The sequence below is a fragment of the Camelina sativa genome, chromosome 9 (assembly GCF_030686135.1).
Source record: "Camelina sativa cultivar CO46 ecotype springtype chromosome 9, ASM3068613v1".
Taxonomy (NCBI): Eukaryota; Viridiplantae; Streptophyta; class Magnoliopsida; order Brassicales; family Brassicaceae; genus Camelina; species Camelina sativa.
The window spans coordinates 42,261,268-42,286,289 of NC_141888.1; the positions used below are offsets into that span (position 1 = coordinate 42,261,268).

The 25,022-nt window shown below is 34.4% G+C and overlaps 4 protein-coding genes and 1 pseudogene across 7 annotated transcripts; all 5 read left to right on the plus strand.

Moving 5' to 3' along the window:
• Positions 1-34: 34 nt before the first annotated feature.
• LOC104716050 (uncharacterized) lies at positions 35-2,145 on the plus strand. 2 transcript variants are annotated; one of them, XR_015566475.1, is made up of 3 exons: positions 35-1,233; positions 1,707-1,783; positions 1,876-2,145. XR_015566475.1 is itself a non-coding variant. In XM_019229689.2 (3 exons), the coding sequence occupies exons 1-2, from the start codon at positions 163-165 to the stop codon at positions 1,715-1,717; spliced, it is 591 nt and encodes a 196-aa protein (XP_019085234.2). In that variant the 5' UTR covers positions 40-162; the 3' UTR covers positions 1,718-1,783; positions 1,876-2,145. The 2 variants fall into 2 exon arrangements, 1 of the variants encoding a protein (XP_019085234.2); XM_019229689.2 differs by having other exon boundaries at positions 40-742.
• A 1,863-nt stretch (positions 2,146-4,008) lies between these two features.
• On the plus strand, positions 4,009-15,904 carry LOC104714599 (beta-ketoacyl-[acyl-carrier-protein] synthase III, chloroplastic). 2 transcript variants are annotated; one of them, XM_087466351.1, is made up of 9 exons: positions 4,009-4,427; positions 13,638-13,709; positions 13,946-14,094; positions 14,195-14,331; positions 14,424-14,529; positions 14,611-14,729; positions 14,923-14,987; positions 15,078-15,303; positions 15,403-15,904. In XM_087466351.1, exons 1-9 carry the CDS (start codon positions 4,315-4,317, stop codon positions 15,622-15,624), a joined length of 1,209 nt encoding a protein of 402 aa, XP_087322477.1. In that variant the 5' UTR covers positions 4,009-4,314; the 3' UTR covers positions 15,625-15,904. The 2 variants fall into 2 exon arrangements, with proteins under 2 accessions (XP_087322477.1, XP_010430325.2); XM_010432023.3 differs by lacking the exon at positions 4,009-4,427 and having other exon boundaries at positions 13,079-13,709.
• Positions 6,340-11,380, plus strand: LOC104714600 (putative disease resistance protein At1g62630). Its single transcript, XM_010432024.2, has 2 exons — positions 6,340-8,952; positions 9,033-11,380. Exons 1-2 carry the CDS (start codon positions 6,775-6,777, stop codon positions 9,087-9,089), a joined length of 2,235 nt encoding a protein of 744 aa, XP_010430326.2. The 5' UTR covers positions 6,340-6,774; the 3' UTR covers positions 9,090-11,380.
• On the plus strand, positions 15,625-17,076 carry LOC147939384 (cytosolic sulfotransferase 1 pseudogene; annotated as a pseudogene).
• A 2,600-nt stretch (positions 17,077-19,676) lies between these two features.
• LOC104714601 (acid beta-fructofuranosidase 3, vacuolar) lies at positions 19,677-24,706 on the plus strand. Of its 2 annotated transcripts, XM_010432027.2 has the most exons (7): positions 19,683-20,356; positions 20,729-20,737; positions 22,382-22,626; positions 22,842-23,459; positions 23,553-23,962; positions 24,126-24,213; positions 24,327-24,706. In XM_010432027.2, the coding sequence occupies exons 1-7, from the start codon at positions 19,981-19,983 to the stop codon at positions 24,525-24,527; spliced, it is 1,947 nt and encodes a 648-aa protein (XP_010430329.1). In that variant the 5' UTR covers positions 19,683-19,980; the 3' UTR covers positions 24,528-24,706. The 2 variants fall into 2 exon arrangements, with proteins under 2 accessions (XP_087322478.1, XP_010430329.1); XM_087466352.1 differs by lacking the exon at positions 20,729-20,737 and having other exon boundaries at positions 19,677-20,356.
• Positions 24,707-25,022: the final 316 nt, after the last annotated feature.

Here is a 25,022-nt window from a genome sequence, read left to right on the forward strand (position 1 = left end):
CCATCTTTATCGGTGTATCAGTAAGGGTGTTCTTAGACTTATTTTAATTAGAAAAAATTAAAAAAAAGTGGGTTTAGATCATAAAAACTGATCTTATTTGAGAACTGTTATTTGGGTAGTTCTTGTGTGACGTGGCATTGTCGACGAGTCCACAAGCGAACAATGACTTCGTCTTCTTCTTCATCTGGTTCTCTTCCACGACACTGCTTCACCAAATCCCAAACCTACAAGTCTCCTCTTTTACCATTCTCCACTCCAAAACGCCGTCGTCCTCGTCCTCGCCGGAACCGTAAATCCAATGGCTCATCTTACGACAACACCGACGGCAATCTCCTCACACTCACCACTTCGTCTCCCGCCGGAAACGAAGACCAAAGCCTCAGCTTAACCCTAGACGTTCACCAGATTTCAAAACTAGCTAATTCCAGATTCCAATTGTTTCTCGATTCAAGCAAAGACGCGTTCTCCGACTTGCAAACACTAATCGCGCTTGACGATAACCGGAGAGTCGTCGTTTCTTGCAAAAAATCAACTATGCAGTTTGTCGGCGGTGTGGTTATGCTTGGATTCGTGTTCGGTTTTGCAATTAGGGTTCTTTTGAAATTAGGATCAGTCTTAAAGGGCAATTTCCAAAGTAATCCTAAATTAGTTGTTAGGAGAGATAGGAGTCTTGGTGGGAAGGAAGTGGTTGTCTCTGTTGATAGTATTCGTTCATCTTCACGGGCTTCGAATAGCTCAATAGGTAGTGAACTCGATGAGTGGCAAATTTGATAGTGTTCTAAAGCTCTGATTTTGATGATGTTTAGCTAAAATTTCCTGTAATTTGGATCTGTTTGAATGTCTATTCAACATATGCTGAGAATTTGATGTTGTTTCTTGTTTGTATCCATGAACAACATATGCTGAGAATGTGTTCTTTAGAGTCCGTGATGTTTGATCCATGTCTATGTTTCGCTATTTTGAGTGCTAATGTGATCGATAGGTTGGATTAGTGGAAGTGAGATGTAAAGCACTAGACTTGCTCTTCTCTGCTCAGTTTCTATTGAGATTCTACTTATGCTTGTGCAATGACTGCACTATGATCATGTGTAGCTAACAGAAGGCTTTTGGCTTTATGAGCTCACAGTTTAAGTTCATGACTCTCTAATGCTTGCTATTGAGATCATAGTTTCTCTCATTAAGAATGAGTCTAAGGCTGCTAATTTGTTATTGAGTTGTTTTGAAGATAATCAGGTAAATTGTTAGTTTGAGATTGGATTTAATAGTAATTGAACTCATGTGTGTGCTTGTACATGCTGTGATTGTGACCTTGATTTTGAGTACTTGTTGGTTACATTCATGTTTAATGTGACTAGAGATTCTTCTATCCATTGTTTGCGATTCAACCTCCATCATCTTAGTAATAAAAGGTTATTGGAATTGATAATGCAATTTCATTTATGCATTCATGTTATCAGTTTGAAATTCATGTTATGGGTGAAGAGAGATTTCATATTCTGATTGAATTATCGGTTGTGCACATTTCTATGTTTGTGCCATTGTATTGTGATTTTGGTTTACAATTACATTCATCTTGTGGTGATACTGATAGATTCCTCATTGTATCAAAGGATTAAGAAATAAGGGTCTTTAATTGCTATTCAACCTTTGTCTGTAATTAATGATTATGCCACTAACTAACCATTGCTGTTGTTTTAATTCTGTAGTCCAAGAGTAACCGTGGGTGCGTACACCATCCCGCATCCTTCTCTTGAAAGCGTCAATATATGGGTCCAGACTACAGGTAAACCATTTGCAAAGCCCTGTTACTCTATCAGAAACTTTTTTATCTGTGTCTAACAAAGAAATACTTGTTGGCTTTGTGATTTTTTATAGGCGATCCAGCGAAGGAAGTTTTCAAAGATGCATGTCAAGAACTCATGCAAATGAACAGACATGTGAGAAGCGTTTTTGACAAGGCTGTTACTGAGTATAAGGCTGAACAAGAGCGTAAGGAGAAGAAGGCTGCAGAAGAGCGTAAGAGGCAGATGGAACTATTTGGGTCCATGGACATTGAAACCAACTGATTTTACAAAATAAACAATTGATTTTCTCTATGGAGTTTCATACTGTTTTGATCTTTAAATCCAGATTTATCCTTAAAAATTGATTTGTTTCACAATCCAACACTAAATAAAATACTCTTAAATAATTAAATAAACATATTAAACTATATATTAATTAAATAAAATGTTTGTCTTGTTTAATTAATTAAGTAATATGTTTGTTTGTTTTTTTTACAAAATTTTATTTACAATGTTTTGTTGTTTCATCAATATTTGGTATTGTATTATGAATTTTATTATAAGTTTTATAAGTTTCAAATTTAAATGTTCTTTTATAATATTTCTATTTTAAAAGTTTATAAGTTTAAAAAAATGTTTAAGAAATATTATATAATTGTAATAAGTTTTATTATAATATTATATACCAAATTTATTAGATTTTATAATTATAATATGTTTAAGAATATTTTATTATTAAATTTAATGATCTTAAACATGTTCTCCCTATAACTAACTTTTTAGCAAAAGTTTTTAACAACTGATCTTAGATTATTTTCCTATTATATTTAATCTAAGAACACTAAAAAGTGTTATCCCTTTAAAGATGCCCTAATACATGACCGGTACTCAACCATCTTTTTTTTGTTTATGTCCCATATATTCATAGTAACACATGTAATTCAAGAAACATCCAAATTTCTTGATAACATGCGTTTACAACTTTGTTGTACGCCCTGTTCAAAAAATCGGCTGATTTGACCGATTCCACGCCGCTTAATCACTAGGCAGCAAGGAGCCGCCGCGATTATACTCAATTCGGATCAAAAATCGGATCCAAAAAAAAAAGTTATTTTTTAGTTGATTTTTCACTTAAATATGATGTTAAGGGTGGAGATCTACTATTTCTATGTTATAATCAGATGAAAATATGATGAAATCTGTAAAAAATGAATCAAAAAAGCTGGCTGCCATAGATTAGGTTTTTCAAGTATCTGAATCGTATGTGGAGTGGAGAAGATGACTAGGAAATTACCATTTTGCCCCTTGCTAATAAAAACGAAAAAAATGGACACAACGCATACGAAGGGATTCGAACCGATCACATTAGAGACTCTTAGCAAACCTTCAACCAACTGAGCCATCAAATATTTCAATAATATCTCGGTAAAACATTTTATATAACCGTAAACATTAGATATTTTATTATTTATTATAAATAATAATAAAAATCCGTAAAACTAGTCCCCGATTAATACCCGATTTAAATCCGATTTTCCGATTAATCGCTAGGCCCTCCTTCACCGCCCGACTAACGCCTAGCAATTTTTAAAACAGGGGTTGTACGGGTTGTAAAAAACAAATGAAATATCATTATAATTTTTTAATGCTAAATTTTAATTTTAGAGACTACATCATATATATTTTACATTGTTCTTATTTTAAAAGATTTATCTCCATTATCTAATTTGGATTATTATCTTATAAGTAATCATTCTCTCCTCCTCTTCCACCAATATCAAATGTTGTTATATCTCATATGTGTTGTAAAAATTTGATTTTATATTTTAATTTAGAAAGTAATATATATATATATATATATGAAGAGTTTACATAAGCAATTAATTAGAAAATCTATAATACAATAAATGTATTGGAAACAATATCAGTCAATGATAAGATTGGATCCTCATAAGCAAGAAACAACATTTTCATAATTCATAAAAAATAAACGCCACAATTGTACACATCTAAACAAAATGGGATAAACATATAGTGTATAAACATATGCTTAATTAAAACGAAATAGTAATACAAAAGAGAATGAAAAAGACCAAAAAAACTAGAAACTGCCAACTAGACCACAACACAGGCCTTGCGTGGATAACCATCTAGTACAAAATAAAACTAAAACTAAACAAAGGGGGAGGAGTAGTTTAGTTTTGAATGGCATTGGAATCTCCTCAAAACTGAGCTGTCACATTCACACCTCCCCTGTCTCCTCCTCTCTTCGCTTCGGTACTTCCGAAGATTTGATATTTTTTCTTTACACACTCTCCTCTCTCTCTCTCTCACACACACATACACACAAAATCGCAATACAAGAAAAAAGCTAAAATTCGAATCTTTGTTCTCTCATTCATTCCGGTGATGCAATCTCTGGCATTACGCTAAATTCGAGCTGAAAGAAAGAAAGAAAGATCCTTGATTTTGCTGCATTGAACCAATCTCGTTTCGTTGTTCTTCGATTCAATTCCAATCAGAATGGCGAATGCATCTGGGTTCTTCACTTCTCCTTCGATTCCTAACCTACGAAGCAGAATCAATGTTCCGATTGGAGTTTCTCGATCTGGGTTTTGCGTTTCCACTCGATTCTCTAAAAGGGTTTTGTGCTGCAAGTCTTGGAACATTTAGAAGTGCCATTCCTAACCGACGATTTTTACAGTGAACGCTGTTTTAGCTGCGCAGCTTCGGCAAGCCAAGTATGGAGCGCTTCTGCAATTGCATGGATTCATTAACCAAGCTGGTATCGTTCCTAATATCATCACTTACAATTTGATTTTCCAGGCTTATCTTGATGTTAGGAAACCTGAGATTGCGTTGGAGCATTACAAGTTGTTTATAGAGAATGCTCCGTTGAATCCTTCTATTGCTACTTTTAGGATTTTGGTTAAGGGTTTAGTTAGTAATGATAATCTTGAGAAAGCTATGGAGATATGGGTGTTAGAGGTTTTGTTGCGGACCCTGTTGTTTATAGCTATCTTATGATGGGGTGTGTGAAGAATTCTGATGCTGATGGTGTGTTGAAGCTTTATGAGGAGTTGAAAGAGAAGTTTGGTGGGTTTGTTGAGGATGGTGTGGTTTATGGGCAATTGATGAATGAAGGGGATGGAAAAAGAAGCTATGGAGTTTTATGAGGAAGCTACTGGAGAGAATTCAAAGGTAAGGATGAGTGCTATGGCGTATAACTATGTGCTGGAGGCTTTGAATGAGAATGGCAAGTTTGAGAATCAAATCTTTATTGTAGAGTCTTAGCTTTTAGCTTTAAGATGATCTTTAAGCCTAATTTAATACAAGTTGATTGGAGGAGTTGCAAGTCTTGGAACATTTAGAAGTGCTAACGATAGAAATGAGTTATGATTCAGGTTTGGACCAGTTTTTAAGCTCTCACAAGCTGATGTACTGAACAGTGAACACAAGCTCTAGAGTTCAGTGGGTTGCAATTAGAATTATCAGATATATCGCGTATAGCTAGTGTGGAGAAAGTTTCTAAACTCGTTTTCGAAGGATGTACTCTTTTTGAGATAAAGATAGACAAACTTGTAAGTAGCAGAAGCAGCAAGACGGTTCCTCCTCTGCAGCTTCTTCAGCCTATCTAGGCAGTACTGTATCTAGGATTTATCTATCGTCTTGCAAACGCCTAAAAGAATTGACGTGGCTGATGTTTGCTCCAAATCTTACAAAGCTTTTTTGTTGAGGGTGCTTATGAACTAGAAGACATAATAAACAAAGAGAAAGCTTGCGTACGTGACGACGACGAACCCGGGCTTGTTCTTTTTCGAAAGCATAAAGAATGGATAAAAGGGGTTGAGTGGGAGGACGCAGCTACCAAGGCTCGCTTCTTAACGTTAATCCCGTAAAAGGTTTACAATAGATCTCCTCTTCTGTACTTTTTCTTAACCTATTTTTATATTCAACACAGGAACTGATGCCAATATTAATTAGTATAATTATTTTACAATTTATTCATTGTTATTTAAGTTTTGAAGTATGATTAATGGTTTTGTTTCAAAGAAAGTTTGAAAATAGGGAGATGCTACGATTAGTAGTCTATACCTTTTCTCAAGTTGAAAGTAATGTACCTTTAATTATTTTTTGCTTGACACAAAACAATCGGTTTCGCCTGTTCGCGCAAGTTTCTCTTACAATATGTACACAAACCGATCAAACTGCATCTGAAGTGAAGTGGCTTATATACTTTTGGAAGAAAGAAATATTATTAACGACAGAAAGTGAAAGGCATGCATATAGTGGGAAATGAGAGAAGATTGCTAACTCACTGTGTGATGATTGCTCATATTGTTTCACTACAACGTGTGTGTTTTACGTTCTGTTGAAAAGGCGAAGACTATTCTATCTAACACAGATTCATTTAATTTAAAACGACCCATTCAAAGTGTCAGTATGTAATTACTGCTTCGGGCAACCACCAAAGTAATTGAGCAAAAAAAAAAAATTTGTCACTGTCGGCAAAGGCTGTCGGTGCTTTTCAACCATGCAAAGTATCTCATATTTTAGACTCACTCGAACGAGAAAATTTAATATTATTTGGAGTGGACCAAAACTTAAGTCTTTTCTTCAATTGTTCTTTGCATATCGTTTCTGGTACGTATGCTCAAACTAGTAAACTTCAAATTTCAGATCTCTCAATTTCTGTAAAATGGGTCTCCCTTTCTCGACGCCCTCCTTTGATCCGTGCGTAAATGAAGTCTCTGAATGGCTAGAGACGAGTGTAAGATACATTCTAAATCTCGAGAAGAATCTTGTGGATCTAGAGAGAACCATGGAGGACCTCAAGGCTAAGCGGGATGATATGTCAAGACGGCTCACAATTTAGGAGGGTAGAGGTCTACAAAGGCTTGCCGAATTCGAGGTATGGCTTAATAGAGTTGTCATTGTCGAAAAAGAAGTCAGTGATATTCTTTATGATAGAGATGTTCAACTTCAAAGGATGTGTCTTTTTGGGTTTTGCTCTATGAGTTTACTGTCAAGCCACCGTTACGGGAAAAGTGTTTTCTTAACGTTGGGAAAAGTTGAGGAACTGAAAAATAAAGAGTTTGACGTGATCGCTGCGCAAGCTCAAACGCCTGCGGTGGAGGAACAACCTCTTGAACCGATAATTGTTGGTCAAGAAACAATGCTCGACAAGGCATGGAAACATCTCATGGAAGATAGAGTTGCTGTTATGGGTATGTACGGTATGGGTGGTGTAGGGAAGACAACTCTTCTCAAACAGATCAACAATAAACTCAGTAACGATATACGGGGATTTGACTACGTTATTTGGGTTGTGGTGTCTAAAGACTCACAGATGGAGAAGATTCAAGAGGAAATCGCTAAGAATGTTGGTCTTAATGGAGAGGAATGGAAACAAATGGATAAAAGTGAAAAGACTAATCGTTTATTCAATTTCTTAAGGAAAAAGAGTTTTGTGTTGTTTTTAGATGACATATGGGAGAAGGTGGATTTAGCTGAGATCGGAGTTCCGGATCCAAGAACACAGAAAGGATGTAAATTGGCATTTACCACTCGTTCACAGGATGTATGTGCTCGGATGGGGGTTGGAAAACCAATGGAAGTCCAATGCTTGGCAGACAATGAAGCATTTGATTTGTTCCAGAAGAAGGTTGGGCAAACAACACTTGGAAGCGATCCGGGAATCCCCGAACTTGCAAGAGAAGTTGCTAAAAAATGTTGTGGCTTACCATTGGCTCTCAAAATCATAGGCGAGACCATGTCATCCAAGACGAAGGTACAAGAATGGCGTCATGCGATACATGTTTTGAATTCATACGCTGCAGAGTTTTTTGGCATGGACGATAAGATCCTTCCGCTTTTGAAGTATAGCTATGATAGTCTTAAGGGGGAGCAGGTAAAGTCGTGTTTGCTGTATTGTGCTTTATATCCAGAAGATGATGAAATTGTGAAAGATGAATTGATAGAGTCCTTCATTGTGCGTGCACGTGTTGGGTTACGTGAGATTCCAAAGGTGAAGAATTGGAACGTTGTGCGAAGGATGTCGTTAATGGAGAATAATATTGTTCATCTCGTTGGGAGTCCTGAATGTATGGAACTCACAACTTTCCTCATGGGAGTGGGAGGATATGGACGTTTGTCGTTTACATTGAAAGATATCTCGAGTGAATTCTTCAATTACATGCCAAAGTTAGTTGTTTTGGATTTATCGGGTAATCGCAGTCTCTCTGAATTGCCGGAAGGAATATCAAATCTAGTTTCCTTGCGTTATCTCAACTTGAGTTCAACTAGGATACGCTGTTTGCCAAAGAAGAAGGTACTACAAGAGTTGAAAAAACTAATTCACTTGGATTTGGAGTATACAGAGAAGCTTGAAAGTATTGCTGGGATATCAAGTCTGTATAATCTGAAAGTTTTGAAATTACGTGAATCTGGATTGCCATGGGATCTCGACACAGTGAAGGAGTTGGAAACTTTGGAACATTTAAAGATTTTAAATGCAACTTTCAATGTTTCTCCAACTCTGGAGCAATTTTTTAGCTCTCTTAGGCTGATGAGTCGTACACGATTTCTACAGATCTTTCCCGAAATTTTATCATCACCAAATAGACATCTTGAATCAACTGGAATATCACTTTTAGGATCTATGGACAAGCTTCGGGAATTCAGAGTTGAGTTTTGTCGTATCTCTGAGATAAAGATCGGAAGGATATCTAACTTCTTGAGCCTCGTCAAAGTTTTTATAATAGGTTGTGAAAGCTTGAGGGAATTGACGTTTCTAATGTTCGCTCCAAATCTTAGAAATCTTAGTATTCGTCTTTCAAACGACCTAGAAGATATAATAAACAAAGAGAAAGCTTGTGAAGTTGAAGAATCAGGGAATGTTCCTTTCCAAAAGCTGCATGTTCTTCAATTGGGAAATCTACCAAAGCTGAAGAATATATATTGGACTCCTCTACCCTTTCCATGTCTAGAAAATATCATAGTATGGGGATGTCCAAATCTGAAAAAGCTTCCACTCGATTCCAAAAGTGGCAAGCAGGGTGAAAATGGATGCATCATACGTTACAAATCTCCAGGATGGATTGAAGGTGTGGAATGGGAAGACGAAGCTACAAAACTCCGATTCTTATCTTCTTCATGCTTAGAAAAGGTCTAACATATTATTTGATTTTCAAGGATTCTAACTGCTTCCATCTTTAATGCCTCTTATCTCTTTTTGTGTGTTAACAGGGCCGGCCCACCCATAAAGCAGGCAAAGCACGCCACACCATATTAAAAATATTTTAGGGACATATGTTGATGAGATTAGACAGGTCAGTTGGCTTTGTATCCTGCAATTATGTGGTAAGACTTGTGTTCGAGCCTTCACTTCGCTGGCTTTTATACAAGAACATCCATCATTGCTGCTTGTACGCTTTTGTTTTTTCAATTACTTCTTCTCCTTGATTTTTATTTTATTATAAAAATATTATTAACTATTTTGGATTAGTAATAATGTATATCAAGAGAGATATCGTCTAAGAACTCGACTATGAATCCTAATCAATGAAGTTGCTGTGATAAAAGTTAGAAAAATTAATTTTTAGATTGTTTTACATCGTTAAAGTATTCAATAGTTTTTTTCTATGTTTTTCTATGTTTAAAATTAACTTCTGTTTTTAACAATAAAGTCTACAAATATTTGATTTAACTTGACTACTATATATTATAATATTTAATTTCTTCAAACAAAACTAAAATTTAGAAAATATATACAAGAACATCCATCATTGCTGCTTGTACGCTTTTGTTTTTTCAATTACTTCTTCTCCTTGATCTTTATTTTATTATAAAAATATTATTAACTATTTTGGATTAGTAATAATGTATATCAAGAGAGATATCGTCTAAGAACTCGACTATGAATCCTAATCAATGAAGTTGCTGTGATAAAAGTTAGAAAAATTAATTTTTAGATTGTTTTACATCGTTAAAGTATTCAATAGTTTTTTTCTATGTTTTTCTATGTTTAAAATTAACTTCTGTTTTTAACAATAAAGTCTACAAATATTTGATTTAACTTGACTACTATATATTATAATATTTAATTTCTTCAAACAAAACTAAAATTTAGAAAATATATACAAGAACATCCATCATTGCTGCTTGTACGCTTTTGTTTTTTCAATTACTTCTTCTCCTTGATCTTTATTTTATTATAAAAATATTATTAACTATTTTGGATTAGTAATAATGTATATCAAGAGAGATATCGTCTAAGAACTCGACTATGAATCCTAATCAATGAAGTTGCTGTGATAAAAGTTAGAAAAATTAATTTTTAGATTGTTTTACATCGTTAAAGTATTCAATAGTTTTTTTCTATGTTTTTCTATGTTTAAAATTAACTTCTGTTTTTAACAATAAAGTCTACAAATATTTGATTTAACTTGACTACTATATATTATAATATTTAATTTCTTCAAACAAAACTAAAATTTAGAAAATATATACAAGAACATCCATCATTGCTGCTTGTACGCTTTTGTTTTTTCAATTACTTCTTCTCCTTGATCTTTATTTTATTATAAAAATATTATTAACTATTTTGGATTAGTAATAATGTATATCAAGAGAGATATCGTCTAAGAACTCGACTATGAATCCTAATCAATGAAGTTGCTGTGATAAAAGTTAGAAAAATTAATTTTTAGATTGTTTTACATCGTTAAAGTATTCAATAGTTTTTTTCTATGTTTTTCTATGTTTAAAATTAACTTCTGTTTTTAACAATAAAGTCTACAAATATTTGATTTAACTTGACTACTATATATTATAATATTTAATTTCTTCAAACAAAACTAAAATTTAGAAAATATATACAAGAACATCCATCATTGCTGCTTGTACGCTTTTGTTTTTTCAATTACTTCTTCTCCTTGATCTTTATTTTATTATAAAAATATTATTAACTATTTTGGATTAGTAATAATGTATATCAAGAGAGATATTGTCTAAGAACTCGACTATGAATCCTAATCAATGATGTTGCTGTGATAAAAATTAGAAAAATTAATTTTTAGATTGTTTTACATCGTTAAAATATTCAATAATTTTTTTTTATGTTTTTAGTTATATTTTACTATTGTAATGAAAAAAAATATTAGCTTTTAGAAACCAAATTATTTAACTATGCTTTAGGCCACCAAAATTCAAAGACCGTCCTGTGTGTTAATTTTAATAATAGGAGCCATGGGACACATGAGTTGATAAGACAGCAAGTTCAAAGTTGATAAAGTGATGCAGCGCATCGTTTCGTTTGGTGTTTGCGAGTTGTGGGACACATGAGTCGGTGTTGTGTTTCGTGTTCCACAAGTCTCGTTATTATTTGTTTTCGGTTTTGGTTTTTCTCTTATTTGGGATAAGTCTGATTTGCTTTTCATCATTTGGGTTTAATTTCTCTCTGCTTTCCATATCTATTTATCTCTCTCATCTTTCAAACTCTGTATTGCTTTCTATGAGTTCTTTTTGTAATTCTTTTTTTTTTTATGCCTTTTCACATGAAACATACTTTAAAGGCTATTGAAAATGGTTGCAACTTTATTGGGATGTGAATTTCTTGTGATGATGATAAGATAATGGGAGCTCATAGAGTTAAGTGAAGACTCTAGCCCAGTCAGTGTTATTGACTAAATAGAAGTGTTGTGGATCATTGTGAGAGTATCGAGTATTCTGCGTGATCACTGTGGGTGTTTAGAGTTTGTGTGCTCTGCTCTTAGGGAGATGAGATTGGAGAACTGTAATTCTAAGCTCATCAATTAGTTTTGATTTGCGTCTTGTGTTGGATGGAGAATCGTTTTGTGTTGGGAGATTACACTAATTTCGAGAAGTTGCATCTTACACATGACGTGCATTTCAAAGCAACACAAGTTCTCTGTTTCGAAATCCGGTAAATCCATGCTTCTTGAGTCTTTCTGATGTGTATGTACAAGGTTATAAATGCCTACGGGAGTTGACGTGGGTGATGTTTGCTCCAACTCTTACATATATTGATGTTGAATGTTCAGACCAACAAGAAGCTCTAATAAGCAAAGAGAATGCTACTGTAGGTGTGAAGAATCAGAGATTGTTCCTTTTCAATAGCTGAAATTTTTACGCTTGTCTAGTGTACCGGAGCTGAACATTTAACTGTCTCATCGACCTTTTCCCTGTCTAAGTCTAAAGACAGTCGTTGCAATAGGATGACCAAAGCTGAAAAGCCTTTCGCTCAAACACCCGAGAGAAAGAATGGACTGAAGGTCTTGAATGGGAGGTTGAAGCTACCAACCACCGCTTCTTACGTTAATGTGTATAGGTTTATAGTTTATCATGCTCTCTAATGGGTTTCAGGTTATGAAGTGTTTTCTTTTTTCATTACTCATATTTCTGTCTTTAATTTGGTCTGATTACACATTTGTGTGTTTGAATGGGGTTTGTGGCTACTCTGTTCGTGGTCTTCTCTCTATCCGTAAAAGGTCTCAGCCACCAAACTATGAAGGCATGAAGCTTCTGTTTATTAAAACGGTCCACACAAACCAACTACATATGACAACATTTGCTCTTTTTCACATTTACAGTTTTCGGCAATAAATTTTATTCCTTTAAATTAATTCACCACAATTATATTTTTGAAAGTGGATTTGGTTTAATCTTACCCTTCTTCTGTTTGCTCAAAAAAAAAAAAAAAAAAACCCTTCTTCTATGCTACAGCCACACCTTAATTTAATTTTAATCACATCAATTAATTAAAAGTGAATTTGGTTAATCTCCTAGCTATTCTTCTTCAAGTTGTTCACCCAACACCTACTAATACATGACCGGTACTCAACCACCTTTTTTGTTTATGTCCCATATATTCATAGTAACACATGTAATTTAAGAAAAATCCAAATTACTTGATAGCATGCGTTTCCAACTTTTTTAAAAAAATATTTAACACATCCTAGTAGTATATTATATTATGGAGTTAAATTATGTTTATCATCATAACGTGATGCATTAATTTTGGTATCATAGGAAATTTTACAGTGACCAACCTTTTTCGAGCAAACAACAACAAACATACACAAAAAATTAACTAACACACCACTCAGCGAGGAGGAGCCAATGCTAAATGAAATGTGACATCATGAGTTCCTCTCAAAACTCTACATATGAATCATCATCACTATCTCGAGTTATCATGCAGTACTTGTTTTGATAGTCAATGAAATCAATACTTTCATAATATACTGATATGTTTTTTGATGTTTCCATTTACCACATGAATTGGGGGGTGTTACATGTCAATTTGTAAATAAATTTGGTTTTGATTGAAAAGATAAACAAAAACAAAATAAACTAAACAAAGAGAGAGGAGTAGTTTTAGTTTTGAATGGCATTGGAATCTCCTCAAAACTGAGCTGTCACACTCACCTCCCCTGTCTCCTCCTCTCTTCGCTTCGGTACTTCCGAAGATTTGATTTTTTTTTTCTTTACACACTCTCCTCTCTCTCTCTTACACACAAAATCGCAATACAAGAAAAAGCTCAAATTCGAATCTTTGTCTTCGCAATTTCTCTCATTCATTCCGGTGATGCAATCTCTAGCATTACGCTAAATTCGAGCTGAAAGAGATAGAAAGATCCTTGATTTTGCATTGAACCAATCTCGTTTCGTTGTTCTTTGATTCCTCTGTTATCTATCAAATTCAATCAGAATGGCGAATGCATCTGGGTTCTTCACTTCTCCTTCGATTCCTAACCTACGAAGCAGAATCAATGTTCCGATTGGAGTTTCTCGATCTGGGTTTTGCGTTTCCACTCGATTCTCTAAAAGGGTTTTGTGCTCTACCCTCAGCTCCATCGATAAGGATGCTTCTTCGTCTCCTTCTCAATATCAACGTCCCAGGTTGACATAAATAAAAATCACATCTTTATGTCCTCTCTTCTTCTCAGATTCTTTAATATTCCATTGATTCAAGATCCTTCTTTTGTCATTAAGATGAAAAAATCACATCTTTATTGTAGAGTCTTATAGCTTTAGCTTTAAGATGATCTTTAAGCCTAATTTATTACAAGTTTGGCTTTTTGAAGAATGCATTTAAATGGTCTCTGATTCATTGTGCTTCTTTTTTTAACTTAAAGGTTAGTGCCGAGTGGCTGCAAGTTGATTGGATGTGGATCAGCGGTTCCAAGTCTTTTGATTTCTAATGATGATCTTGCGAAAATAGTCGATACTAATGATGAATGGATAGCTACTCGTACTGGTATTCGCAACCGTCGAGTTGTATCAGGTAAACTTATAAGTAACATTGGTTTGTTCTGCTATGATAAGTTGAGGGTACCATTCAGTGATATGTGGAGAGACGTTAATTTGTAAAACTATTATTGTAGGCAAAGATAGCTTGGTTGGCTTAGCAGTAGAAGCAGCAACCAAAGCTCTTGAAATGGCTGAGGTTGTTCCTGAAGATATTGACTTAGTCTTGATGTGCACTTCTACTCCTGATGATCTATTTGGTGCTGCTCCACAGGTATTTGTTTGACCCTTAATTCTAAAATTTCTCTTTGTTGGAGTAAGAGAGTTCTTGTTGTTTGATTTGTGAAAATTCTCTGTGGATGGCAGATTCAAAAGGCACTTGGTTGCACAAAGAACCCATTGGCGTACGATATCACAGCTGCTTGTAGTGGATTTGTTTTGGGGCTAGTTTCAGCTGCTTGTCATATAAGGGGTAAAAAGTCAACTATGATGAAAACTTGATGAGTACTTTAGTAAGATAAGTGTATAACTGTTGCCCCTTTCTTAAATTCAGGGGGAGGTTTTAAGAATGTTTTAGTGATTGGAGCTGATTCTTTATCTCGGTTTGTTGATTGGACGGATAGAGGGACCTGCATTCTATTTGGGGACGCTGCTGGTGCTGTGGTTGTTCAGGTACTATGCTTTATGAAGCTTTTAAGCAATCTCGTGCACACATTATATTCAAAGTTCGTATATAATGTTCACTGAATTAATGAAGCAGAGTATAACCTCTAGTAAGTATTCACAAGTAACATAATCATAAGACGAGTGCTTGCCACATTGCATATCAATCTTTGTTTTTAAAGAAATGTTCTGTCATGTGCAGGCTTGTGATATTGAAGATGATGGTTTGTTCAGTTTTGATGTGCACAGCGATGGGGACGGTCGAAGGTATTTAGATTCACATTCCATTTTCTTGGCATAAGATTCATCTTCTTATTTTTCCCTTGAGAACCCACAGTAAGATTCTCTGTTTTGCAGGCATTTGAATGCCTCTGTTAAAGAATTCCAAACTGATGGTGAATCAAGCTCCAATGGCTCGGTGTTTGGAGACTTTCCACCAAAACAATCTTCATATTCTTGTATTCAGATGAATGGAAAAGAGGTGTTTCGCTTTGCTGTCAAATGTGTTCCTCAATCTATTGAGTCTGCTCTGCAAAAAGCTGGTCTTCCTGCTTCTGCCATCGACTGGCTCCTCCTCCATCAGGTCATCTTCTTATCAAAATCTTATCACTTATTCAAGTTTCATCGGTAGTAGTTAGAGCTTAGTAATAAACGACTGAATGTTTTTGAAATATATTTGCAGGCGAACCAGAGAATAATAGACTCTGTGGCTACAAGGCTTCATTTTCCACCAGAGCGAGTCATATCGAATTTGGCTAATTACGGTAACACGAGCGCTGCTTCGATTCCTCTAGCTCTTGATGAGGCAGTGAGAAGCGGAAAAGTCAAACCAGGACATACCATAGCCACATCCGGTTTTGGAGCCGGTTTAACGTGGGGATCAGCAATTGTCCGATGGAGATGAATGGCTAAAGTCCAACATGTAAGTTTACTTCAGAGCCAAGGTTTTTTACTCCCTCGAGGAACACTGGAAACTTGGTTTAATAGGTCTTGTTTGGTCCGATTAAACCTAGAGGTAAAAGCGCATTTTGTTTGAATTCGGTCTCTCTTTTTGTTGAAAGTTTCATTTGTTGTTTACTTTGTTTAACTTGTTAGTTACTTCGAATGCTAATAATGAAAAAGAAGTAAAAAAATAGCATTCTTTCATCATTTCTTGTTTGTAATGTTAAGACAACATTTCTCCATTTGCGTAATCTTTTCTACTTCTGTCTTTGAGAACTATTTCAATCCAAATATTTGAAGTTGACATGCGACCACCCATGTTTTTATTTATTTAACCGCATTACCGAAAAAAGCAAATCATTGAGGTTTTAGAATCAAACATTATATAAAAAAACTCGTGTCTCATGTGTGAAAACAAGATCTTATCAGTTAAAAAGTCAACCCGATATAATCCTCGCTTCTTTCCCCAAATCAGGCACTACATGGCTCAAGGCCCTCACTGTCCCCCTCCTTGAGAGATCGACGTACCGTTCTTTTGATGATCATCCTCTGCTCTCTGATAATCCTCATGGGACTGTACCATTCTTAGAAATTGATATGTATATCCAAATCTCAAGTCCTGACTCGTCCAAGTTCTCATCAGTTCCGAGGTTGTTCTCACTCACATGTCACTTCACACTATGCAAGAGACACTCAAGGACTCTCCTTGCAAGATTCTGTACATGAGTAGGAACGCAATGGACACGTTGATGTCATGGTGGTTTTTCGTGTGTGCTATGCATAAAGTAGAACTAGACAAAAGCATTCTCGAGTCTATATACAAATCGTTTTGCAGTGGAGCTATCTATTATGAACCTTTTTGGGAACATGTCCTGAGCTATTGGAGAGGAAGCTTAGAAGACCCTAACCATGTTCTTTTCATGAGGTACGAGGAAATGAAAGCAGAGCCTCGTCATCAGATCAAGAGACTTGCGGACTTCTTGGGGTGTTCTTTACTAAGGAAGAAGAGTGGATCCGTGGAGGAGATCTTGGATCTTTGCTCTTTGCGTAATCTGAGCGGTTTGGATGTTAACAAAACCCGAAAATAAATAACGTGGATCACAAGGATTATTTCCGAAAAGGGGAAGTCGGTGATTGGAAGAATTATCTTACTCCTGAAATGGAGAACAAGATAAAACATGATCATCCAAGAGAAACTCCAAGGTTCTGGTTTGAAACTCTAGATATGGTTCGTGTTGTCTTTGTTATCCATTTTTTTCCAATATCTTTATTATGTTTTCTTGAGATTCTTCCAAGACCTAATTCACAACCGTCTACAACTGTATTAGTTTGAGTAAACCTTAATAAAACAATATTGTAAAGAAAAAATGGAAATTGCTCTCGGGGTGAACCAAATGACAGATAACTTTTAGTCTTTGAGGACAAAAAGGATAAATATAAAACTATTTCGTCTGAGTCACATCCAAGTCAGATCCATGTCTAATCCTCGATTACTATTCTACCAAAATTCATTGGCATTTAGCTTAAAATAATTTTATACGGCCACATATGAAGTTAATTAAGACGATATTCGTAGATATTTAGTTGATTAAATTTATTTGCTTGCAAGTGTCGTGAACACAAATAGTCAAGTCATCCGAAAAATCAGATCTTGTATACATTTATTTTTAAAAAATATTGGATGAGAAAACTTACACACAATGTCTCTAAAATACCCATCTTTATTGAATCATTTCCGATATGTGTTAAATAGATAAAAAAATCGGTAGGAAAGTTGTGTTAAAATTTGTTGGATAATTTTATGAAGAGCACGTCTCTTTGACTCTTTGCATGAGACCGAATGGGTTTTTTAAATGTGGATCGAGTTGTCCCACGTCCAACAAATTATAGATTTTGTCGATTTTAATTATTTGAGATCTTGTCTTCTTCTTTTTTTTTTTTTTTGAGGAAATTTATGAGATCTTGTCTTCTTATTTTAATTCAAGTAAATAGTACAGAAAAATTCAGGAAAACAAAAACTAAAGAAAACTAAATAGCTAACAAAAAATAATGGAAGAGTGAAGACATATAACGTAAGTACGTAACAAAAGTTACCAAGTGAAAGAGATCAGCTAGTGTGATTCTATTTTAGAGTTAATTGGCTAAACAAGTCATTGCTATTACAAAGTTCTTAAAAACTACAAAACTTTTTAAGAAAAATTGAATGAAATATATTCGTTATTTTTGTCTTAATTATATATTCATGATTTAATATAAATATAAATTTATTTGATAATTTGGTTTAGATGCTCTTATGAAAATATATTTTGGTTATACAAAAAATTGTTCTGCACTTTGAAATAGCATGACAAGTGCATACGTTTAAAACCTCCATTTTTTTTTAAACCTCCATTTGATAATTTAGGTATACACATAAAAAAAAGAAATAACATATTAAACTCATTCAATAAGTATAGTTAGGACAAACTAATCATTTAATTTGAGCCATAAAAAAATTAAACTAAGATAACCGAAAAGTGAAACATACATAACTTGAATTCGAATTCCAAAATAGGAAAAACCAAACCTAATCCTGCTAATCTGAATAAGTTTCTAAAACCTTCGTTTACTTAAACAAAGTGTATTTTGAAGATCTTTTATCACGTTGTGGTCTTGTGGATCAATTCAATATTAAAAGGAAAAAACAAATCGAAGTTTAGTTTGTTTTTTTTTGTCGTAATCGAAGTTCATTTATCTTCACGAATCACCATTGTTAGATCATACAGGTCTGACATGATCGTGATAAGATATTATATGCTATTTATATTATATATATATATATATATACATGTGGCCTGGCGAAAGACACAAGTATTAGTATATATTTTCAGACGTGTTTAAAATACAGTATATACATTTATTTGCATCACTTAGTCTGGTTGAAATTTTAAACTAACAACTATTGAAAGTTTTTTTTTTCTTTTTTTGTCGCCATTGGATTTCACCTTATTTCAAGTAGGTAACTTATATCTAATTGGAAAGATGTAAGAAAAAATGATAATTGCATCACTAAACTATAAAATCTACTATATTGTATGTCAGAATTTCATAATTATATTTTTTATCCAAGATAACCACTCACGGGAAGTGATTCTCATTATATGCATCAAACAGTCAAAAAAATTTGTGATAATGATCAATTGAAAGGCTTAGTCTTTATATATGAAAGTTTTAAATATGATGATCAAACAATTTTTTAAGAAATTAACCTTACAAAAAAATAAGAACTTCCAAGCAATGTTTTAATAGATATGAGATTTTGGTCTTGCTAATTTTTTTGCTTGATTTTTTATTATTTAATATCAAAGTAATTTTCTAGATTAGTTTACCAGATTACTTTAGTTTTGCATCTTCATTTTTAGTCAACAGCAACCATTCAACCGTACGTTATCCGCATATCAATAAGAACTATATCAATCGAATTGAAAAACCTCTTGAAAAGTTTACCCATCCTTAAAAGTTGGAGGTGCGACGTGTCTTCCGAGGGCTTGATATGAAGTATGAACAATACATTTCAACAATAATCTAAATTTTTATGTTTATTTGAAAAAGACTGCTACTTATTTTGGGAAAAAGTTGGGAAATGGTACAAATTAAATACAAATAAATTGGGTTGGCCCATATATTATTAAAACGTGGGTTTTAACATGTGGGCAATCAAAACTAAATTATGGGGCAACAGTGCTTCACAACTACTTATTCATTATTCAACTGTGGTTATATTTCCCCTCCTCCACTAATGATAGGCAAAACATTAACTTCTAAAAAACTAGCATGAAGGATGGGATAAAATAATACATCAAAGACAGCATTTAGGAGAACTTTTATTTTTGTAGATTAATTAGTTGTTGGGAGAAAATGTAAAAATATGGTGTTTCTATAAAATTCACATATTAGCATGAATGCAACAAGGAAAGAGAGTAACATAAATTGGTCCAATATATTGACCTAAAGTTAAATCCACTTAGCTTAGGTAATGAATAATAATGTTTATAAAAAAAAAAAGTATTGACTTGTCGTGTGTAAACGTGAACCTTATTGGTAATAATAATACAAATTAGATATCACATCTCTAATTTGCCAACCCAATCCAGATCTCCCTCTCTCTGTCTTTTTTTTTTTTATATACTCTCTAGTTCTCAACTTCTCATATAGTAATAATTGTTAATATATTTATTTTGAGATTTGTTTTGGTTGATTTAGTTCCATTTATAAATATTGGACTAGCCATTTTCCTTTACAACCACCAAATCTAAATAAAGCAAAACAAACAAGAAAAATGGCGAGCACGGAAGCTCTTTTACCCGTCACGTCCCGACAAGATCCATTATCCGAATCAAGATCCGACCAGATCCCGGAGACTCGTCGGAGAAGACCCATCAAAGTCCATCTAGCTGTCTGTTCCGGTTTGCTCTTGATCGCTTTGTACGTAACTCTCATCGTCACGCACGACGGATCCACCGCACAAAACGGCGCCAAGGATGAAACATCCACGGAGTCACGTGCTCGTTTGGCAGGCGTGTCGGAGAAGAGCAACGACGGGGTTTGGAAATTATCCGGGGATGGTAAAACTGAAGCGTTCCCATGGAACAATACTATGTTGTCATGGCAACGTACGGCGTTTCATTTCCAGCCTGAAAAAAATTGGATGAACGGTATGCACCATTTCTTTCCGTAAGACTATTTTATTAGCTACGAATAATTGATTAACTAATCATAATTTTACATAGTTAAAATAGCTTTAAAAAGTGTCTCATCTTTACCTAAGAATGTTTATTTTTCGCCTTTCTATAGATTTGAGTTTTCATAACCATTTATGAGACCATGACTTAAGGAACAAGCTTTAAGTAAAATACTCAATAGGGATAACGTACTTTAAATTTAACAATTTCATCACAATTTTCAATATATTTTTTATTTTATAGTGTATAACATTTCTACTCTTCATATGTTTTTTATTTGTTCGTTTTTTTCCTATCGAATGGCATCGTGGATGACAAATTTATTTCGGGATTCTTCGTCTTCAGATCCTAACGGTAAGTTCTAGATTCTACACTGAAGTTTTCTATTTTGGTGCTTCTAAATCTAAAGTTTTCCTCTCTCTTTTTTTTTTTTTCATTTGACCTTGTTTTATTTAAAATATGGAAAACATATAATAAAAAAGATGATTGGCTACACAACTTGATAGATATATCATATATCTGAAACCCATAAAAGATTATTGGTAGATATATGACAACACGGCACGTCCTTTACGGACCACAAAATCATACATGTCTATGGATAAAATGGAAAAAGGAAATATTGCAAATGAAAATTATTAATTTACACCTAAAAGTTTTTTTTTAATGAAAAGTACAAAGACAAAATCTGAACAGATGAGAGTCATTAAAGCCAATTAGATTACTTTGTTTTTGCCTGTTTTGTATACACCACGTGAGTCATGTGCATATTGTAGAAATCATTGCTGACCAATTATCGTGTGTTGACAGACTAGTTTGTGATCCCCATTCGACTCGTTCTATCTGTTTAATTTTAACCCAATTGCAACTGAAACGCCATACTTTTGTTTTTCGTCCTCACAAAAGTCACAAATGTACAGTAGTCGCAGCTTATTGAAGTTACGAAACGTCTTACTTTATTATGGTGTTTTATGTAGTAAAACGTGTTTTTCTATTGCTTTAAAACACTACTCCCTCTGTTTCACAAAGAGTGTCATTTTGACATTTTTTGTTTGTTACAAAAAGAGTGTCATTCTAGGATCCCAAGATAACTTTTACTAATTTATTCCAATTTTAACCTCAAAACAAATTAATCAAATACTAGTAATATTAGTAATACGTATAAAATTCCAAAAGTCACTTTCTACACAATATTAATACTTTGCTTCGTAGTCTCCACCACATTGAACGTTATTGTCCTTTGTTTCAGTTTTTTTTATAAATGAAATCAGATCTTAAAAATTTCCAAAAGTCATTTTTGGTTGTTAGAAATAAAATATGACTAAAACTCTATTCAACATTTGCATGTTTCAGAAGAAAAAAAATCAAAAGCCATAGATAGATAATGTCTTTAGAAAATGACATGGATCTAATATATTCACGTCCAATTTTTAAAAATTTTGTTTGATTGCCTCACTCAAAATTTTGGCTCCAATTTTTTATTGTTATCAAAAACTGAAATAGATTTAGCTTAAAAAATAAGTGTCGATTGTTGTGTTGATCTTAGAACTGCATTAAACTATCACAATGACTATTGACTAAATTAAGAAGAAGTCTAAGAGATACACGTTTACAAAACTAATTATTTATAATTACATAAATTAAATAAAAACAGATAATTGTAATTATAAGAACAGTTTAGGGGTATTAAGAAGTTTTAATCTATTTTCTTAATCTGTGTGAAGAGTGTCAGAATGACACTCTTTATGAAACAGAGGGAGTATTTCACTATTTTTTGAAAAAGAAAAAAAAAAACCTCACGGCAGATATATGTTTTTACGATGATTTTGAACTGAAACTAGCCAGAAAAAAAGAAACAAAGATATAAGTCATAAATCATAATTATACTTTCTGAATGCTATACTCAATTCGTAACTAGTGAAGGTATTTATGCTTTATAGCCATATTTTATTATAATTTTATTTTGACCCGAACAAATGAAATGTTGATTATGTCCAGGTCCATTGTTCTATAAGGGATGGTACCATTTCTTCTATCAATACAATCCAAATGCAGCTGTGTGGGGTGACATTGTTTGGGGTCACGCCGTGTCAAAGGACCTAATCCATTGGCTTTACCTTCCATTAGCCATGGTTCCTGATCAATGGTACGACGCGAACGGCGTCTGGACTGGTTCAGCCACTTTTCTAGATGATGGCTCCATTGTCATGCTCTACACCGGTTCCACTGACAAATTCGTACAGGTACTGAGTTTTTCAAAGTCTCTGTTTGTTTAGTCAAGTATTGAATAATAAATAATTCTTTAACAAACGTTGTACTGTTTTCGAATTCCACTGGTAGCACTTAAAAACATCACAATTGGTTAAACTTTCATTTACTTTTGGGTTGTTTTTAAAAACTTATCTTCAATATATATTTGGTGACCAATCGATCACTTTTAATAATGATTATTATTTAGGTTCAAAACCTTGCCTATCCTGAGGACCCAAGCGACCCACTTTTACTGAAATGGACCAAGTTCTCTGGCAACCCGGTTCTCGTACCGCCTCCAGGTATTGGTGCAAAGGACTTCCGTGACCCAACCACAGCCTGGAAGACATCGTCTGGAAAATGGCGAATCACCATCGGCTCTAAAATCAATAGAACCGGAATATCTCTCGTATATGACACCACCGATTTCAAAACCTACGAGAAACATGAGACTTTGTTGCACCAAGTCCCCAACACCGGAATGTGGGAGTGTGTTGATTTTTACCCGGTGTCCAAGACTAAAATCAATGGGCTCGATACTTCGGTCAAAGGACCAGATGTAAAGCATATCGTGAAGGCTAGCATGGACGATACAAGAATTGATCATTATGCCATTGGGACTTATGATGATTCAAACGGTACATGGGTCCCGGATAATCCTTCTATCGATGTTGGAATCAGTACCGGTTTGAGATACGATTACGGGAAATTCTATGCGTCAAAGACGTTTTACGATCAAAATAAGAAAAGGAGAATCTTATGGGGTTGGATCGGTGAATCTGACAGTGAAGCTGCTGATGTACAGAAGGGTTGGTCATCCGTTCAGGTATGTTTTCTTCGTCAAACGTGCTATGAAAGTTAGGGCTTTGAGTTACTTGTTACCCAAGTTAGGGCTCAAATTTTCTTAACCTATGATCAGGGCATCCCAAGAACTGTTGTCTTGGACACGAAGACCGGGAAAAACTTAGTCCAATGGCCAGTTGAGGAAATCAAATCTTTGAGACTAAGTAACAAGAAATTCCACATGAAGGTTGGACCAGGGACGGTGGTTCCGATTGACGTGGGTTCCGCGGCTCAGCTAGATATAGAGGCGGAATTCAAGATCAAGAAGGACGATCTCGAAATAATCCTTGGAGAAGACTCCGTAGAGGCTGACGAGGAATTCAGCTGCCAAAACGGCGGTGGATCCACCGTGCGTGGGGCTTTAGGACCTTTCGGATTCTCGGTTCTCGCTGACCAAAGCTTGTCAGAACACACTCCAGTTTACTTCTACGTGACTAAGGGAAAAGATTCAAAACTCAAGACTTTCTTCTGCACTGACACTTCAAGGTAATCAATCCATAACCATATATAATTAATAGATTATTTGATTATACAAATGAAGTACTTTCTAATTTCTGTCAAATGCGTTTTTCTTTATTCACAATACTTAAGCAATGGGTTAAAAATAAACATTTATATATGGTTAATTAATCAAAATCTCTTTTGATAGGTCGACCATGGCAAACGATGTGGTGAAACCAGTGTATGGAAGCTTCGTACCGGTCCTAAAAGAAGAGAAATTGACAATGAGAATCTTGGTAATATATCATATCCGTAAAAACAATAACCTAACTTTAAAAATATCATTACAAATGTTAGTAAAATTAATTTAATCGTGTTGTTATTGATTTAAAAAAAAAAAAAATATTAGGTGGATCATTCGATAGTAGAAGGATTCGCACAAGGTGGAAGAACATGTATCACCTCAAGAGTATATCCCACAAAAGCCATATATGGAGCTACAAAGCTCTTCTTGTTCAATAACGCTATTGATGCAACCGTTACTGCGTCGTTTAAGGTCTGGCAAATGAACGGTGCTTTTATTCATCCTTACCCTGCCGACGATCTTTGATGCTCCTTCTTCCCGCACCTGATTATTTACATATGATAAGGGGATTCATTTTTCTATCTTTTTTTTTCTACAGTTTTATGACTGTTGTTAATTATATAATGGATCTGATTTGATCTGTGTGATTATTCATCCTATTGTGAGTGAAGAAATGGAAATAATTTTCTCTTTTTTTAGAAAAAGTCGGGTTTGTTCATTGATTATTAGTTCAATTTAGGACATAAGAATATATGGAGTATGAAGTGACATAATGATCAGTTGAATTAACTCAAGCCTTTAAAAATCTTATCCCAAAACTTATATGGGTCATTTTTGTCATGTGCTCATGCTGTGTCGAACGTCTTCTATCCCTTGGAACTCTCCTTTGGATACCGTTTATCAGGTGCACGGCAATGCAAATGAATTAAGTTGCTATGTTCTTTTTGGTTGTATTTGTTTCTTTCAACATTTCAACTGGTTGAGCCTATATATGTACTTTGGCTCTGGAAGAGGGTTGCA

Bases quoted from the DNA above. Each gene is read 5' to 3' on its own strand.
- LOC104716050 (XM_019229689.2), top strand. From the start codon at position 163: ATGACTTCGTCTTCTTCTTCATCTGGTTCTCTTCCACGACACTGCTTC.
- LOC104714600 (XM_010432024.2), top strand. From the start codon at position 6,775: ATGTGTCTTTTTGGGTTTTGCTCTATGAGTTTACTGTCAAGCCACCGT. The intron at 8,953-9,032 runs GTCTAACATATT...GTGTGTTAACAG, and splicing joins CTTCTTCATGCTTAGAAAAG to GGCCGGCCCACCCATAAAGC.
- LOC104714601 (XM_010432027.2), top strand. From the start codon at position 19,981: ATGGCGAGCACGGAAGCTCTTTTACCCGTCACGTCCCGACAAGATCCA. The intron at 22,627-22,841 runs GTACTGAGTTTT...ATTATTATTTAG, and splicing joins CCACTGACAAATTCGTACAG to GTTCAAAACCTTGCCTATCC. The intron at 23,963-24,125 runs GTAATCAATCCA...CTCTTTTGATAG, and splicing joins TTCTGCACTGACACTTCAAG to GTCGACCATGGCAAACGATG.
- LOC104714599 (XM_010432023.3), top strand. From the start codon at position 13,519: ATGGCGAATGCATCTGGGTTCTTCACTTCTCCTTCGATTCCTAACCTA. The intron at 13,710-13,945 runs GTTGACATAAAT...TTTAACTTAAAG, and splicing joins TCTCAATATCAACGTCCCAG to GTTAGTGCCGAGTGGCTGCA. The intron at 14,730-14,922 runs GTACTATGCTTT...TGTCATGTGCAG, and splicing joins CTGGTGCTGTGGTTGTTCAG to GCTTGTGATATTGAAGATGA.